Genomic DNA, 18,293 nt, shown 5'->3' with positions numbered 1-18,293 from the left:
CAGAGCTTTACATTCTGTGAAGCACTTTCATAACCTCCAAGCCCCAGAAAACAAGGAATCAAGCATATTCCCATTTTTATAAGTTAAATGACTCGCCCAAAATGAGTGATAAATAATGACAGGGTGGGACCAGACCTACATTGCCCTAGTTTGGAGGCTCTTTTCACTACACAGTGCTGCAGGATTTAACTTCTAAGGGCTCCAAGTCACAGTCTCAGATCCCCCACCCAGCTAATGTTTCACTTGTTTGCTATCAGTTCTCTATTCAGCAAACCCAGAATAAGAGAAATCTCCAATGAAGATACAAACATAAGCATGTATTTTAAACATTGTAGAGAAGCACATTACCTAACTGAGGGGTGTCCATTTCTACACCATCACTAAAAAGTGGTGTTTTCATCCAATACGCAGTGTCCTGTTCCTCTGGAGACACAGGGGAGCCCAGAAGCATACCACCAAGACACCGCCCAATAAGGAGAGCAATTGTTCTTTCCAGATCCACAAGCCACACCCAGGCCTGGGCCGGCTGAGGTAATGGCATGCCAGCAGGATCAATAAGTTCTGGTCCTCCTAAAGACAAAATCATTAGCAATTATGTCTTCTCTGGTATTCGAGAGTCTCAATCTTTCTCATTTCTATTGCACTCCAATAAGACAATGAAACAAGCCAATTTTACATTAGAAACATAAATTATAACACCTTCTGTATATATTCTCTTTACTAGGCTAACTTAAAATATATTCAAATAAGTTTTCCATCAAATAAAATTTCCCTTGTGGAGTTACTAATTTTAAGATAAACATTAAAACAGTATATGACAGAAATATCCCAAGGGATTCTATTCCTATTTTTCATTATTCAGATCAAATTTCACCATAATGGTGAGTACTTGAGGTAGCTCATCCCTCCAAAATCAATACAGGAATTGATCTAGTAAAGCAACACTTATTATTGTTTAATGTTTTTAAGGCCCGAATTCAGAACTGTCTCGTACTGAAATGGAGACCCATGATTTCTTACTGTACATCTGCTTAAAGTTCTTCACTTAAAAGAGAAACACTATACTTAGCCATAAAGATAGGAACAGATGTCAATCAAATCATTAAAGAAAAACAAAGAAGATCAACAAATCTAAACACTGGTTATTTAAACAGACTGATAAAATGGACAAACCTCTAAAAAAAGATGGCATAAATGCAAAAATTAGGAATAAAAAATTAGGAATAGAAACAGTTATACTAGGGACTTTTAAAAAAACTGTTAATGAGTATTATGCACAATTTTATGCCAATAAATTTGAGAGGCACCTGGGTGGCTCAGTTGGTTAAGCATCTGCCTTCAGCTCAAGTCATGATCCCAGGGACCTGGGATCAAGCCCACAACAGGCTCCCCACTTAGTGGGAAGTCTGCTTTTCTCTCTCCATCAGCCTCTCCCCCAGCTCATGCTCTCTCTCTCTCAAAAAAAAAAAAAAGTTTGAAAAACAACAAAATGACATTTTCTGGAAAAATATCACCTTCCAAAATGGATTTGAGGAGAAACAAAAAGCTAGAAAAGAACAATAACCACTAAGGAAAGAAAATTAATAGCCAAAGTCTATCTAAACACCAGGGCCAGGTGGTTTTATAGGTGAAGACTTTAATCTATAAAAAAAAAAAAAAAAAAAAAAAAGACATCCTCTATCTTACACAAATCATTTCAGAGCAAAGGGAAAAAAGGGAAGATTCCAAACTGATGCTATGAGGTTAGTATAACTGTGGTAGTAAAAATGATACAAAGATAACACAAAAATGGGAAATTATAGAAAAACAAAAATCCAAAATAAGATGATACCTAACTTATCTAATACAAAAAGAGTCAATCTTAAGTTCTGAAATGCTTTAGAAAAACAACAGTAAACCTGGAATGGCTCCATATAAAATCTAATTAACATCCTGCTACAGTTGTAACCTTGACACTTGACTTCATCTAAATCCAGTTGTCACAGAACCACATAAAGTAAGACAAGCCCTCATTGTCATCTTGTCCAATTCCAATCCTTCCAGAAGAAACCAAGGCTTAAGAAATTATAAGCAACCTGCCCTGGATAATACAGCCAAGTCACTAGCTTCACCTTAGTCCAGAATTCTTTTTAATGAAACCTGTGGCCTCACTTGAAAGGTTTTTAAGACTTAATAATCAAACTCCTTGGACAGCCTTTGATAGACTTCCATAGAAAAACAAAGTAATGTCTTCTAGACATAGTACTTTAAGCTATATCCGACTGAATATCAACCTCATCAACATTTTATAAATTAAGACTGAATTCAAGTGTCAACATAAATCAGAACGCTATTTCCTATAAAGTTCCTTAAGACAAACAAAACCCATACACAGAGAGATTCCCAAATTCCATCTTCTACATTCAGTTATCTATACATTTAACCAAAATACTAAATATTTTACTGTCAAATAGAGATTTAAAACCAAAGATCTTTTCATTTAAGAAAGAGAACTTTTTATTCAAATCAATCCATTGATTATAAAATGTGTCACTATGCTGCTGACTGAACTATGAAAGGCTTTCCTATTATCCAATGTAAGATGTATCCTAATTTCAACAATGTCAAAATTTGAAAAAAACGTGTCTCAGAATCAATGAAATATACTATACAAACCTAATGACGATATAAAGACCCTATTTATGACACTGCTACATACATTCTTGAGTTTTCTCATCTCAGTTGCTCTTTAGGCTATACAAACCTAATGACGATATAAAGACCCTGTTTATGACACTGCTACATACATTCTTGAGTTTTCTCATCTCAGTTGCTCTTTAGGCTGCAAATTCTTAGACCATGACAACCTTACCTTTTGATTACATAACACACCCAAGTATCAGATATGACCGACCTGATGTATGCAAGAGGAACAACTTTTCCCAAAGGCCTTATTTGTTGTTTTACTATCTTTACTTACCATGAAGAGGCCACTGTAACTCTTGGTCTTCTAAAAGAGCGGCAGCTGGCAGGAGTCTATTAAGGCAATCAAGAGGTGGCAACAAGTCGAGGAGGTAACTCAACAGAGGCCGTGCCACTGACACGGGGAGTAACAGGAGAGAGTTAACAATCTGGCAAAGCATACTGCCTGCAGCTGAGACGTATATCACATCTACAAAGGGTAAGAAATTCAACATGGATCAATTGTTTCAAACTTAAAAAAGAAAAAAAACCTAAAAAATATTATTTTAGCCTAGAACTACAGTATACTAATTTGATAACTCTTGGCTGAACATGTACCTGGTTAGCTGATGTGGTATTAATATTTACTCACTTTCAGAAAGTACCACCAACAGACACTTTGTGGGAAAGCATATAGATCCCTGTGCTAACAAATCAGATTACAGCCGCTTCCCTTAAACTGCATTATGAATTTCTCATTCGCCAATTTATCCTCATTTTTAGATTTACTCAGGAAATATTTTTGAGTACAACATACCAGGCGGTGTTCTAGGTGAAAGGGAGACAGCCATGAACAAAGAGCTAAAAACTCCTACCCTCATGATCTTTACATACTGCGTTTTTTAAACCAAATTTACTTTAAAAAATTAAGATCACTTCAAAGCATCTTTTTATCTGCATTGGTTTTAAATTAATTTTATTTCCATATTTCATTGTATTTGGGGCAGGGAGCACCATCAGAGATGAGCTCCGTTTGAAGAGATTAAATTTTAAATACCTGTGGAACGACAAAATGGAGGTGTCTAGTAAGCAATAGTTTTAGTTTCTCAGTTTCTTTCTTTCTTTATTCAGTTGGGAAACTTCAGAGATAAGGTAGTTTCGGAAAGACATACTGAATTTTAGTTGCTTTTGAGACAACCAAGAAAAAACACCCAATAGGTAACTAGAAAAGGCTTTGGTGTGAAAAAGAAGTTTTCAGTCAGATGCAGATATGGAAATCAACAGACAGGTGGTGGTCAAAGGAAATGGGGTCAGATCAGATCATTCAGGGAGAAAAAAGGGTTGAAGGCAAAATTCAGAGGATCTTAAACATTAAAGGGCATGTTCAAGGAGAAAGAGCTTATAGGAAATGACTGAAAAAAAGTGATCAGTGATAGGAGGCAACAGAACAGGACTGTGACTACACAGAAACCCAGAGAAAAGGAAAGCATTTCAAGAAGGAAAGCGGAACACTGGCAAATGCTGAAGAAAGGTAAAGAAACAGCAGATAAAAATTCACTTTATGCCATTTAAAATTGACCTTTTTTTTAAGAGAGAACTTTCATTTATTTTTTTTGTTATGTTCAGTTAGCCAGCAAATTAATCTTTTTGAGTATCACTGAAATGCCTTTAAATTAGGGCTCTTTCGTGTCAATTAGCATCTTTGAAGATTAGTCATTATCAATCACTGTTACCATCACCCCCCAAACCAAAATCCAAGGGATCTTCAATAGGAAGGAGATTCAAGATCATTCCTATTCCATTCAGAGGTTTCAGGTCTCTTAAGGCTTTGGGAAGGTTAAGGATTCTTGCTTTACAACCACTGATTAAATGTCAAATCCAATACCAAACACACCTCTCAATTTTTCTCCAACGCTGCCATTCCAAGGACTTTCTTTGAGCAAATTTGCAGAACGTGAATAAATATCTGTGGCATGAGGCAACAAGAGCTGGAGATGTTTATGAAGCAGTGCCACGCTGCTTGAGTTCTGGGGGGAAAAAGTTCTTGAATTACTACTGTGAAAGATTCAAGGTACAAAAATATCATGCTTACCCAAATATCTGAGTTTCAAGGTCCCTGGGAGATCATCATAAAAGGCAAAGAATCATATACCTCACTAATGTTATTGATATGGCAAAATGCCAGCAGCTGTTTCTGCAGTGAACACAGGAGTTCATGAAGATGAGCTGGCTGACTGTTTTCCGAAGATGATGTTCCAAGGAGAAATTTATCACTATTCTTTTCTAGCTCTCCAAAGGCTTGATCCTAAGATGATATATAAATGAAGATTATATCTGAAGTGCTTGAAAATTAAAGGCAAGTCCTACCATAAATGATTCTGACTTAAGAAGCCACTGTCGCCTTTTTCCCATTATCAATCTTTAAATCTTTGCACTGTTGTTACTAGCTATCAGCAAAACTTATCAAGCAATTTCAATGTGTTTTACCATTTTAAAAAAAAGTAATACGTTTCACTACAGAAACTGTGAATATAGAGAAAACAGTACAATACCCACAGACACCGTACTTCAACATTTTAATGCAATTGCTTTCCATACCTCTTGTGTAAAGGTTTTGTTTTCACATGGTTGTGAAAGGACACAACTGAACATTTGAACCCAATTTTTGGAAATTAAATTAGTTTCTGATTATAAAAGAAATAAGTGATGTCAACTATACTTAAATTAAAAAAATAGGTAGAAAAAAAAAGAAATGGACTGAAGAGACATGACAACTAAAAACAGCGTGTGATCCTGCATTTGAGGAAGGGGTTACTATAAAGCACATTAAGACAATTGTAGAAATCTGAATATGGATTGTTTATTAAATTGTATCAATGCTAAATTTTCTGAATAATTGTTCTATTGTTATGTAAGAGAATGCCCTTCTTAAGAAATACATGCTTAAGCATTTAGGAATAGTCAGCATGGCATCTATAACTACTCTCAAATGATTTAGGATAATGGACAGAGATGGTAAAGCTAATTTGGCTGAAGGGTAGAAGGGAGTCCTCTGATTCTTGAAACTCTTGTGTAAGTTTTAAATTATCTTAAGTTAAAAATATTTTTTTAAAAAACCGTTCTTGTAAAAAAATTTAGAAAATAACAAAACTGTATTTAAAAACAAGTTAAAGTCACCATTTAGTCAACACCCAAAGAAAACTACTATTAATATTTTTTAGTGTATTTCTTTCCCGGTTTTTTTGGCTCGCTTTTTTTCATAATATTGCGTATTGTTTTTAATCTTCTCTTTTCCAACAGATTCGTAAATATTATCTGTCTTCACAAACCATGTATACATAAATTTTTAAAAGTCGTAATATTCCCTTGAGCATATGTACCATAATTTACCCAGCCATTTTAGATATTTCAGTTGTTTCAATTTTTATCTCTTATAGAGATCTGATGAACATCTTTATGCATAAAGTATGGTCTATGTTTACAATATGCAAGACAGAGTCTCAGCACAGTTTAAGGCCCTTGCTGTATACACACCACTATAAGCTGCCAAATAAGCACCTCTATAGACTGAATGTTTGTGTCACCTCAAAATTCATATATTGAAACCTAATCCCCAATATGATGGCATCTGGAGATGGGGCCTTTGGGAGGGGATTAGTGCCCTGATGAGAGACTCCAGAGAGCTCCCCTGTGTGACGACGACACAGCAAGAAGATGGCTATCTATGAACCAAGAAGCTGGCACCATCAAATCGGCCAGCACCTTGATCTTGGACTTCCCACCTCTCTAACAGCGAGAAATAAGTCTGTCTTGTTTAAAAGCCACCCAGTCTATGGTATTCTGTTTATAGCAGCCCAAACAGATTAAGACAAGCACCATCATTTCAAAATCTTAGAACATGACCAGGGGCACCTGGGTGGCTCAGCCACAGTTAAGTGTGTGACTCCTGATTTCGGCTCAGGTCATGATCTCAGGGTCATGAGACAGAGCCCACGTCAGCTTCCGCACCGGGCATGGAGCCCGCTTGAGATTCTCACCCTTCCTCTCCCTCCTCCCCCCACCCTCCCATCACACACACACTCTCTCTTAAAAAAAAAAAAAAAAGAAAAGAAAAGAAAAAGGAAAAGAACATGACAAATTTGGTTTAAATCACTTCAGAAACAATAATTTATGATTTTCGCCCAAAAGCAGTTAATATTTTACTTCCATTTCCATATAACATATACATCTACCCCATTAGAAAGGCACTACTTTTTTTTCACTTGTTAATTTTATCTTTAATTGCAGTAAAATACATATAATATCAAAGTTATCACCTTAACCATTTTTGTATATGCAGCTCAATAGTGTCAAATGTGTTCACATCATTGTGCACATGCCACTTTTAATTAGATAAATGCAAAATTATATCTTCCTTTGTAAGAAGGACAAATAAAAGTATTAAGAAAGCTCTGACTCAAGGAGGCTAGACTCCTGCCTAAAGTACATGCAGCAGCTACGCAAGGAGGTGCCCTAAGGCTGTACCACTAATTACATGGCAGTAGCTTCTAGAGCTGAAGGCAAAACTATCAAATCACAGCAATTGGACGATGTTTTCTTCCAAAGGACATGTGCATCAAACTATATTTGTGGTGTTAAGATTCCCATGGGCTTCACACTTGACAGTGACAGCCAATCTACTTTAAGAGAAAGGCACTACTTTCATGCCGCATAAATATTCCTTACAACTTTGGAAAAAAATGTTCTGTCAGTAACAAATGACATTATGACATTGTTCTCATTCCATGTGCAGCCAAACATCAGATCAAATTTACATTCTTAAATCTGAAAGAAAATAATTATATAGGCCCAACTGTCATTCCGACTTAGCCACCTTTTAATGTCGACAGAATAGAACTAAGACTTGCACAGAAAAAGATAAAGAACTGACCCTGACAAGGTCTAGGAGACAATATGAAAGGATATACAAACCACTCAAAATTAAGTTGCACAGTACACCTTATCTCTAAAAATTGCTGAAGTTATACCAAGTTATAATTACATGGTTAAATAGAGTTATTTGGGTAAGACTTCCCTGAAAAAGTCACAGATTAGTAGAGCAAGCAGGAAACAGGTAATACCACGTACATGATCTCAGATGAGTGGTGTGTAAGCCAAATGATGAAGGGTCTGAAGGGGTTTTAATTTAATACAATGAGGTTATTCCAGCAGTAAGATGCAGAGAAGGGACCAGCAACAGTGACACTAACTACAACACTGCTATTAGCATTAGGTCATGACGTTGTGGGTTAGAACTCATAGAAATGGGTGGGGGGAGAGAGATGGATCTAAAAAACACTTAAGAATTAAGAGCATCCTAACACAGGGAAAGCTATAGTGTCCACTGTCTTCTCTCCTACTGACCAGTCTATTCTTAGTAAGTACCAACCATACTGTAATTTTAAGATTGTATCTGGTAAGGTTAATCCCTTCCTCATTATTCTTCTCTTGCAAAATGTTGATGACTATTTTTCTGTTTATTCTTGAACATTAACATAAGAAAAACTTGGCAAAATTCTAAAATAAATCTTTTTGGAATTCTCAATTACAAGTCATTTGGCTCCTACAATATTTCAGATCTAACACATGTTTTCTGCCTCTCGGGGAGTGGAGGCTAGAGTTTTATTTATTTCTTATGTATTTAAATGTCCAACTACCTTAACCTGAAGCCATCCCTATCCCCTCCAAAAACAAAAAACAAAAAAAAAAACAAAAACGAAAACACAAATCCAAGCTTTATTCTTTTTTTACTACAAAGAAAAAGAGCAACTTACCGTATAAAATCCTAAATTTCTTAGGAGAGTCTTCATCAAAATTTCAGCCAGATGGGTGTCTGGATGGCAGCTCTGAGTGCCATAAGGTTGATCAGACAGGCTTCCATAGCCAGTACACACAGAAGAGAGGTCAGCAGCGTCAGAGGGTGAGCTATAGCCGAGTAAGGAAGCTACATGGGTATGATCTTGCAAACTTGTCAGAATGATATCCAGTTGCATTCTCTAAAAAAAAAAAATTTCATCAATGAAATAGGTACAAATATATAATTAGCTTAAAATGTACTCAAAAAGAAAAAAAAGGATCCCACTTAATATCCTGATATTTTAGGAAGTGTGTAATTAAAAGAAAAGCTATTCCACTGATACCATTTGGAAAAATGAAACTTTTAGCATTTTATTCCTTCTTTTACTATAATACCCAAAACTCTAAGCAAAATGGTATTCTCTGCATGATTTTAGGACTTCTAAGAGTAAGAGTAAGAAATGACAACAGATAAATTATACTACACATTTTTCTACAGAATTATCAATGTAACTATTTATTCTAATATTTAAAATAAATCACCTAAATCTAAACTACTGAAAACTACTCAACGGAGGCATCTGTGGTTATTATATTGCCAGTGAGAACCACTTTCCCCCCTAAATCTATAACTCTACGATAGACAGTTCTACTTAGTTAAGCAAAATGTACTTATTTTAATGTACATAAGATATTAAAAATGGAAAGAATAAGCACATTCATATCCTCAAATACATTTTCATAACAGGCATCTTCTTTTACTTTTTATATAAGCAATTTCAAAAACTGTTCTGGGCATGGAGCCAATAGTAGCACATGACCTTGATTTCTTTTTCTTTTTTTTTTTTTAAATGATGTTGATTTCAACTCAGCACACTATAAACTAAAATGTCTCTGGTTTAACAGTATAAGCAACAAATTATTAAATTTTAATAATTAGCTCCAAATCATTTAATAGATTATCATGTGCTTCACCTTCATTAGAATTCTGGGAACTCTTCCAGCAGAAAACATCAAATATTAGGATTTACTAAACCCATAAAGCATTATTCCATGAACACATGGTAATCGACAGCTTTATTTCCCTCTCAGCCTATTTCTGTGTCTGTGTAATTACTGGTTTACTTAGATACCATGCAAAGGCTCACCTGTCCTTTAGATAAGCTTTCCCATCTATCAGGTCCTTGGGGTAAAAGAGAATGAAGCAATTCCATACGTTCTCGTAATGGAGGTAATAGCATGGTTGCTCCCACTGACAGAGTTTCAATTACCACCTAGTATAGAAAAAGAAAAGTGTATTTACTGGCCTACTCCTTATCTTTTTAATGGAAACATATGAAAAATAAATGCACTATTAGGATCATGGAAGTCTGAAGAAGGTAGGTCACAGAAGTCTGAAGAAAGGGACATGAAAAAAAGCACGCGATCCTTTAGATGTCTTGAAGTAGACTAGAATACATATTTTGAATATGCCACTAATAGCTAATCATCATCCAACAAATATTTAGTAATGACTCTGTAACATTGGGCCCGGTGAGACTCTTTGCGAAGTGCTGTGGATGCAGAAATGAACAAGAAAGACAAAAGTCCTGCTTTCATAAGCATATAATCTAGTGGGAAAGAGATCCTGAGTGTGAAAGAAGTCACATATAGGGAAAGTAAAAGGAAATACAAACTCGAATGAACACACACGCAGGTAACTAACATGGCCTATGGGCTGACAGAAAGTCTCCCTGGAGACTGGGCATTTAGGTTAAGAATTTTATTTTATTTATTTTTTATTTTTATTTATTGGGGCACCTGGGTGGCTCAGTTGGTTGGGCGTGTTGCCTTCGGCTAGGGTCATGATCTCGGGGTCCTGGAATCGAGCCCCACCTTGGGCTCCCTTCTCAGTGGGGAGTGTGCTTCTCCCTCTCCTCCTGGCTGTTCTCACTCGTGCTCTCTGTTGCTATCTCTGTCTCTCTCTAGTAAATAAATAAGATCTTTATTAAAAAAAAGATCTTATTTATTTGCAAGAGAGAGGGACAGAGGGCACTAGAGAGAGTGAGCATGAGTCGGAGGAGAGGGAGAAGCAGGCTCCCCACTCAGCAGGGAGCCCGAAGTGGAGCTCAATCTCAGGACCCCAGGATCATAATCTGAGCTGAAGGCAGACACTTAACCGACTGAGCCACCCATGTGCCCCTAAGTTAAGAATTTTAAAACAAGAAGGACTTAGACCAACAAACATCCATGTAGCTATTAAGAATAGTTGCGTTATCTTAGGCCTCATAATTTCTCAGGGTCATAGCTTCTTTATCAGTAAAATGAGAGTGTTGGACTAAAGAAACACTTGACATTTAAGAGCTCTTATAAATTTAAAATACAACAGAAGAAATTTTAAAAACCTCAATAGAAGGGTTAGAATATAAAATTAAATTTCTCATAAAGTAGACGGGGGAAAATGGAAAACAGGAAAGAAAACACAAGAAAAATTATGAGGACCCATCCAGGAGATCTAGTATCCCAATAACAAGGAGTTCCAGAAAGAGAAAACACAGAAAACAATGAAAAGGAAATCAATATACAATATACTTCAGGCTAACTTCTTAAAACTGAAGACTACGAGTTTCGAAATTAAAAGGGTCCACCCAAGTATAAAGCACAATGGTTAACAACAGACCCACATCAGTTCATATTATTTGACATGTGAGAACACAAAGTACAAATAGAATTTGCTATAGAACCCAGAGAGAAAAGCAGATTTCCATACAAAGGATAAAAATTTGAAGAGCATTGATTTTCTGAGTAATAACACTGAAAGCTAGAAGACAATGACTTCTATGGGAGAATGAATTCTTTTTTTTTTTTTTTAAGATTTTATTTATTTATTTGACAGAGATAGAGACAGTCAGCAAGAGAGGGAACACAAGCAGGGAGAGTGGGAGAGGAAGAAGCAGGCTCATAGCAGAGGAGCCTGATGTGGGGCTCGATCCCATAATGCCGGGATCACGCCCTGAGCCGAAGGCAGACGCTTAACCGCTGTGCCACCCAGGCGCCCCGAGAATGAATTCTTAACAGGAAAATGATTTAGATTACAATTCTATGCCCTGAAATATTCATGAAGATATTCAATTCACAAACTACTTCACTGTGAGTGTATTTGCAAGAATATTTTTCCTATCCACCCTCTCTCAGAAGCTACTGATGGATGTAAAAACCCAGCAGACACCACCTTAACCAAGTGATCATGGTCGAAATCTCCAGCAATAAGACACACCTGTACCATGAACCCCGTGATGTTGTGTACTGAAGGCACATCATCATTTCTGTGGCATTCTTGCCAGAAGTGCATAACCCCAGTCCAATCATGAGAAAACAACAGAAATATTCAATAAAATAACTGACCAGTACTCACAAATTGTCTAAACATGAAAGACAAGGAAAAAATGAGGAATTGTCACACAGTGTAGGAGACTAAGGAGAAACAACAAATAACTATAAACGGGATACTGAACAGGATTCCTCAAAAGAACAAGGACATTACTGGAAAACTGATCAAATTTCTAATGAAGTGTTGAGTGTCATGAATAGCATTAAGCTAACGTGAATTTCTTGGTTTTGATAACTGTACTGTGGTTATGTATGACATGAGCATTAGGGGAAGCTGAGTGAGAAAACTATTCTTTATGCAACTTTTCCTTTAGTCTACAAATGACTCAAAGCATTTAAAAAGAAACAAGAAGGAACAACAACGAGAGCTACAAACAGATTAAGTTACTAGAAGTTTCAGAGATAAGGAACAGAAAACAGCTCTGTACACATCCTGAGAATTCATCTCTGAAGGATTCTCCTAATAGACTAACCACCACGGACAATAAATAAACAATTTCTAAAGATAATTTTTAAAGTTTGCTTTCCTTATTTTACTCCAGTACTTTTTGACCTTTTAAAAATACTACACTATCATTCCTGATAAATATTAAAACGTCAGAGTTCCCATTCACCACCAGGTTAATATTTCTTCTATCCACATGCCAGGGATATGTCTCTCCAGTTGAAAACTCAGTTACCTTTTTTGCTTTTTCTTTTTATTGACATGTAATTCACATATCATAAAATTCACCTTTTTTTTTTAAGATTTTATTTATTTATTTGACAGAGAGAGAGGCAGCCAGCGAGAGAGGGAACACAAACAGGGGGAGTGGGAGAGGAAGAAGCAGGCTCCCAGCGGAGGAGCCTGATGCGGGGCTCGATCCCAGAACGCCGGGATTACGCCCTGAGCCAAAGGTAGACGCTTAACGACTGAGCCACCCAGGCGCCCCATAAAATTCACCTTTTGTAAGTAAAAACTTCAGTGGTTTAGTATATTCACAGAGTTGTGCAACCATCACTCCTATTCTAATTTTGGGACATTTTCATCACCCCAAAAAAGAAATTCTGTGTCTATTAATAGTCACTCCCCTCTCTCCCCCAACCCCTAACAACCAACTAACTGATTTACTTTTCTTCTCTATGGATTTGCCTATTCTGTACATTTCATAGACATACAATCATATAATATGTGGCCTTTGGTGACTGGCTTCTTTTACTTAGCATAATGCTTCCAAGGTTCAGTCATGTTGTAGCATGTTATCAGAATCTCCCTTCTTTTTATTCCTGAATAAGATTATCCTGGTATGGAGATACCACACTTAGCTCATCCATTCATCAGTTGACAGACAATTGTTTATTCCTGCCTTTTGGTTATTACGAATAATATTGCTATGAACATTCCTATACAAGTTTTTGAGTGAAAATTCTCTTGGGTATAGACCTAAATGTGGAAATGCTACATTATATGGTAATTTAACGTTTAACTATTTAAGGAACTATCTGCTTTTGAAAGCAGTTATACCATTTTACATTACCACCAGCAATATACAAGAGTTCCAATTTCTCTACATCCTCACTAACACAATCCTCAGTCTTTTTGATTATAGCCACCGAATGGGTATGAAGTAGTGTTTCACTGTGATTTTGATTTTCATTTCCCTAATGACTAAAGCTATTGTGCATTTTTTCATGTGCTTATTGGTCACATGTATATTTTTTCCAGAAACATGTCTACTCAAAATTCTTTGCTCATTTTTAAAGTTGGGTTATTAAAAGTAAATAAATTAAAAAATAAAGTTGGGTCATCTTTTTTATTGTTGAGTTGTAAGGATCCTTTATATATTCTGGAAACTAGAATTTTTTTTCAAGATTTTATTTATTGAGAGTGAGCGAGAGACAGATCATAAGCAGGGGGAGGGGCAGAGGGAGAAGCAGACTTTCGATGGGGATGGTGGCTTGATCCCAGGACCCCAGGATCATGGACTGAGCCAAAAACAGATGCTTAACCAACTGAGCCATCCAGGTGCCCCTGGAAACTAGAATATTATCAGACATATGATTTACAAATATTCCTCCCATTCTGTGTATGAGTTGTATGTTCATTTTCTTGATAATGCCCCTTGAGACATAAATGTTTTCCATTTTGATGAAGTCCAATTTATCTCTCTTTTTTTGGTTGCTTGTGCTTTTGGTGTCATATCTAAGAAATTACTGCCTAATCCAAGGTCATAAAGATGATGGATGAGTGGATAAGCAAAATGTGATATATACCTACAACAGAAGATTATTAAGCTTAGAAAGGAAGGAAATTTTTTTTTTTTTTAAGATTTTATTTATTTATTCGACAGAGATAGAGACAGCCAGCGAGAGAGGGAACGCAAGCAGGGGGAGTGGGAGAGAAAGAAGCAGGCTCATAGCGGAAGAGCCTGATGTGGGGCTCGATCCCACAATGCCGGGATCACGCCCTGAGCCGAAGGCAGACGCTTAACCGCTGTGCCACCAAGGCACCCCAGAAAGGAAGGAAATTCTGACACATGCTACAACATGGATGAACCTTGAGGACATTATGCTAAGTGAAATGAGCCAGCCACAAAACGACAGTTTATGATTCCACCTACATGACCTATTTAGAGTGTCAAAATTAAAGAGACAGAAAGTAGAACGGTGGTTGCCAGAAGCTGGAAAGAAGGGGGAATGAGGAGTTATTGTTTGAGATGGGTAGAGAATTTCAATTTTATAAGATCAAAAGAAATATGAAGATGGGTAGTGGTGATGGTTGTACATTATAAATGTATTTAATACCACTAAACTATATTTAAAAATGGTTAAGATGGGGTGCCTGGGTGGCACAGTCAGTTAAGTGTCCAGCTCTTAATTCCGGCTCAGGTCATGATCTCAGGGTTGTGAGATCGAGCTCCACGTTAGGCTCTGAGCTGGGAATGGAGCCTACTTAAGATTCTCTCTCTCCCTCTGTTCCTCCCACCCCCTCTCTCCCTCTCTCTCCCTCTCTCAAGAAAAAAAAAAAAAAGGTTAAGATAATAAATTTTATGTTATATATTTTACCATAATAAAAAATAAAAATGGATCATCGTCCTCAGAAATTTATCCTCTGGTGGAAAAGACAGACATGTTTGTCAACAGACAACTACAATACAATGTGATGCAATGAGAAGACACACAAGAGAAACCTAACCTGGCAGGAGAGCAGGGAATGAAAGACTTCCCAAAGATGACATTTGACCTTTAGTGTTAAAGGATGAGTTAACCAAAAACATTTACTGCTACCAAAAAGAGGAGTAAGGGAAAGAACATTCGATTGAAGTTTTCCAATATATGGTTGAATTTATGAGCTACAACTTTAGGGAGAGATGTGGCTTGAGACAGATTCCAAGTCCTATATGCTTACCTCTTGAATTTCATCTGGGACAGTTGAATCCATCAGTCTGAAAAGCAAATTTCGAAGTGGACCTGCCTGTCTCCCCAGAATGCTGGTAGCTACCCCTCCCGCAAGTGCAAGAGCAAGATGATTTGAAAGCAGCTTCAGGCACAGCTTGAGGAAGTTGTGGTGTTCCCTGAAACCAAACAAAGTGCTGTGAACTTCTGGAACATAAAAGAGCATGTGCTATCCAGTTTGGGTAACATTATCTCTTTAAAAATTTTGTCAAATTGTGACCACTAGTGATTTTTAAAATGTGATTCATGAAATTATGGGTAACTTTTCCTAAAGGTCATTATCAATAAGTACCTAAGTTTAGCTCTTTTTTAGATTCTAAAGAAGTTTAATACAATTGAGGGGAAAACAGAACAAAAAAGAAAAGTCAAACTCAAAATGAGTAATTAATAGACATACACACACACACACACACCCCCCAATATACATACATATAACATACCTTGATGAAGGGAAAGGGAGTGGGGGAATCTCACTGTTTATTTTATCACAGTATCTCTCAAGAAAAGAACGCAGATGTGAGAAGGTACTCTCTTCAAGATCTACACAATAAGGCCGGTGCCATGCAACAACTTGTCTAGAAGGAAGCATAAGAAAATAATGGAATAGCCTTAACAGGGGAATTTTCACAAATGATCAAAAGCAAAATTCAAACCATTAATAAAGCTGAAAGATGTCAACAAGATATACAGAAGGCCTTCTTGATTACAAAAGTTAAAGCCCTTCATTTTAGCAACCAAGGAAAATCAAGAATTTGCCATCCCTAGAATTCTTCAAAGAGAAAACATATAGCCACAACCTGCTTTGGAAGGTTGGATATTCACTCACTTAAAGGCAAAGACCTGAGCCACAGGATCTACTACAGTCTTCTGGCTTTAAGGGTCTATAAAAGGTGTATTTCATATTAAGAAAAACAGCCTGAGGGGCGCCTGGGTGGCTCAGTCGTTAAGCGTCTGCCTTCGGCTCAGGGGGTGATCCCATAGTCCTGGGATCGAACCCCACATCAGGCTCCTCTGCTGGGAGCCTGCTTCTTCCTCTCCCACTCCCCCTGCTTGTGTTCCCTCTCTCACTGGCTCTCTCTCTGTCAAGTAAATAAATAAAATCTTAAAAAAAAAAAAACAAAAAACCCAGCCTGACTCTATAGAACAGTAAACTGAAATCTATTAAAAGAACAACTCCTGGGGCACCTGGGTGGCTCAGTCAGTTAAGCATCCGATTCTTGGTTTTGGCTCAGGTCATGATCTCATAGGCCATGAGATCAAGCCCCGCATCAGGCTCTGCACTCAGTGGGAAGTTTGCTTGGGAGTCTCTCCCTCTGTCCCTCCCCCCACTCGCATGCACTCTTGGGTGCTCTCTCAAATAAATAAATCTTAAAAAAAAAAAAAAAAAAACAATTCTAAAGATTCTTGTGAAGACTGTCAAGATCTTGGGAACCAACTATCTACATATGAAGTGGGAAGCTGAAAATTTAATATGAATAGCAAATTATTTATAATCAATTTATTATTTTTTAGCTTTTCTTTTGGAGGGTAATTACCTATAAATGATTTTTATTGGTTGGAATGTCATAATAAATCGATCTGAATCAAAGGTCTGGAAAGCAAATATAATACATGCCAAGTTTAAATGAGCTCACATACATCTGAAAATACCTGAAACAACCCTAAAATTCCTTAAAATTCACACTTCTAATAAAAATCATCTACCTAATTTTCTAAAAAGATATGGTTATCTCTTTAGGAAAAAGCTAAATTTCTGCAAAAGTAACTTCCTTTATTTAAAAGTATAGCCACTGCTTATTTTCAAAAAACCAACCAGACCAAGGCCACTGAGGCTAATCAACTGTTTAATAAAACCTAGTTCTGGGGCGCCTAGGTGGCTCAGTCAGTTAAGCATCTGCCTTCAGCTCGGGTCATGATTCCAGGGTCAGGGCTCGGATCATGACCTGCATCAGGCTCCCTGCTCAGCAGGGGAGTCTGCTTCTCCCTCTCCCTCCCTCCCCACTCATGCTCTCTCTCTATGAACTAAATCTCTAAAAAATAAAAAAATGAAACCTAGTTCTGACTTTATTTTAATGTAACTTCCTCATAATATGGAGACATTTAATTTTTAATATCAGATCTAGAGACAGAGAAGGAATTAAAAAAGTTTAAAAGACACTTAAATCAAGAAAGTATCTTAAATACAGGGTATAACTTCTTGCTTATATAATATAACCTCAACACTCAAATAAAAGAACTCTAGATGTCATTTCTGTGACAGTAAAAAAAAAATCAATACTAGAAATGTTCAGAAGGGCATTTTATGAACAATTATTTTTGTTTTCATTGGTGCTTCTGTTGTTATTAGAACACAAGAATTTTTAAACGTGGCATTCTTACCTATCCCTAGGAAGAGCAGTCCATGCCAGACTATGTGATGTTCCAGCAGAGATCTGCTGAATAGCTATGCCATCTAAGCCACTCACTTTCTTTGGTTTAGTAATAGGACCTGTGGAATTTCCTTGGCCACACTGCCCCATTGAGTTATTGCCCCAGGCATAAACTTCATTATCTAAAAATAAAATAAAGAAAAGCCAAATTTAAATGCAATACATTTCTTGAAGGAAATGGTTAATAATACTTCTTTTAAAAACAAATGACGTTACCATGAGAAAGAGCCAAACAATGACTGTCTCCAATAGAAATATCAACTATTCTTGTGGCAGCCAGTTCTTCAATAAGCTTGGGTCTCAATGCAGTAGCTTCTGAAGAACCACAACCTAGACAAGCTCCACAGCCCCACGCATAGACCTGAAACAAAGAGAAAAGCACTACAGGTAACAGCCTGAGATACCAGGTTGAAGACTTATGCTGTTTAAAAGTAAATATCATCTAGGCGTGCCTGGGTAGTGTAACCGGTTAAGTGTCCAACTCTTGTTTTTGGCTTAGGTCATGATCTCAGGATCATGAGACGGAACCCTACAGCAGGCTCCGCACTGAGTCTGGGGCCTGCT

General features: G+C 37.0%; 1 protein-coding gene across 1 annotated transcript in view; it reads right to left on the bottom strand.

Annotated features, from left to right (window-relative positions):
- The window catches only part of HERC1 (HECT and RLD domain containing E3 ubiquitin protein ligase family member 1), a 166,055-nt gene that overhangs the window by 102,577 nt on the left and 45,185 nt on the right, over positions 1 to 18,293 (bottom strand). Inside the window, exons 9-18 of the mRNA XM_040643136.1 lie at positions 17,946 to 18,090; positions 17,680 to 17,851; positions 15,741 to 15,875; positions 15,254 to 15,419; positions 9,645 to 9,770; positions 8,475 to 8,696; positions 4,814 to 4,966; positions 4,556 to 4,688; positions 2,960 to 3,151; positions 349 to 570 (exon numbers count right to left, since the gene is read on the bottom strand). Of these exons, the coding sequence (XP_040499070.1) occupies positions 349 to 570; positions 2,960 to 3,151; positions 4,556 to 4,688; positions 4,814 to 4,966; positions 8,475 to 8,696; positions 9,645 to 9,770; positions 15,254 to 15,419; positions 15,741 to 15,875; positions 17,680 to 17,851; positions 17,946 to 18,090 (1,666 nt within the window). The remainder of the gene's footprint in view (positions 1 to 348; positions 571 to 2,959; positions 3,152 to 4,555; positions 4,689 to 4,813; positions 4,967 to 8,474; positions 8,697 to 9,644; positions 9,771 to 15,253; positions 15,420 to 15,740; positions 15,876 to 17,679; positions 17,852 to 17,945; positions 18,091 to 18,293) is intronic.

This window comes from Ursus maritimus, unplaced genomic scaffold, assembly GCF_017311325.1.
Source record: "Ursus maritimus isolate PB19 unplaced genomic scaffold, ASM1731132v1 scaffold_27, whole genome shotgun sequence".
Classification (NCBI taxonomy): Eukaryota; Metazoa; Chordata; class Mammalia; order Carnivora; family Ursidae; genus Ursus; species Ursus maritimus.
Note: the sequence above shows the minus strand (reverse complement) of the source record. Positions and strands in the feature narration are given on the sequence as shown.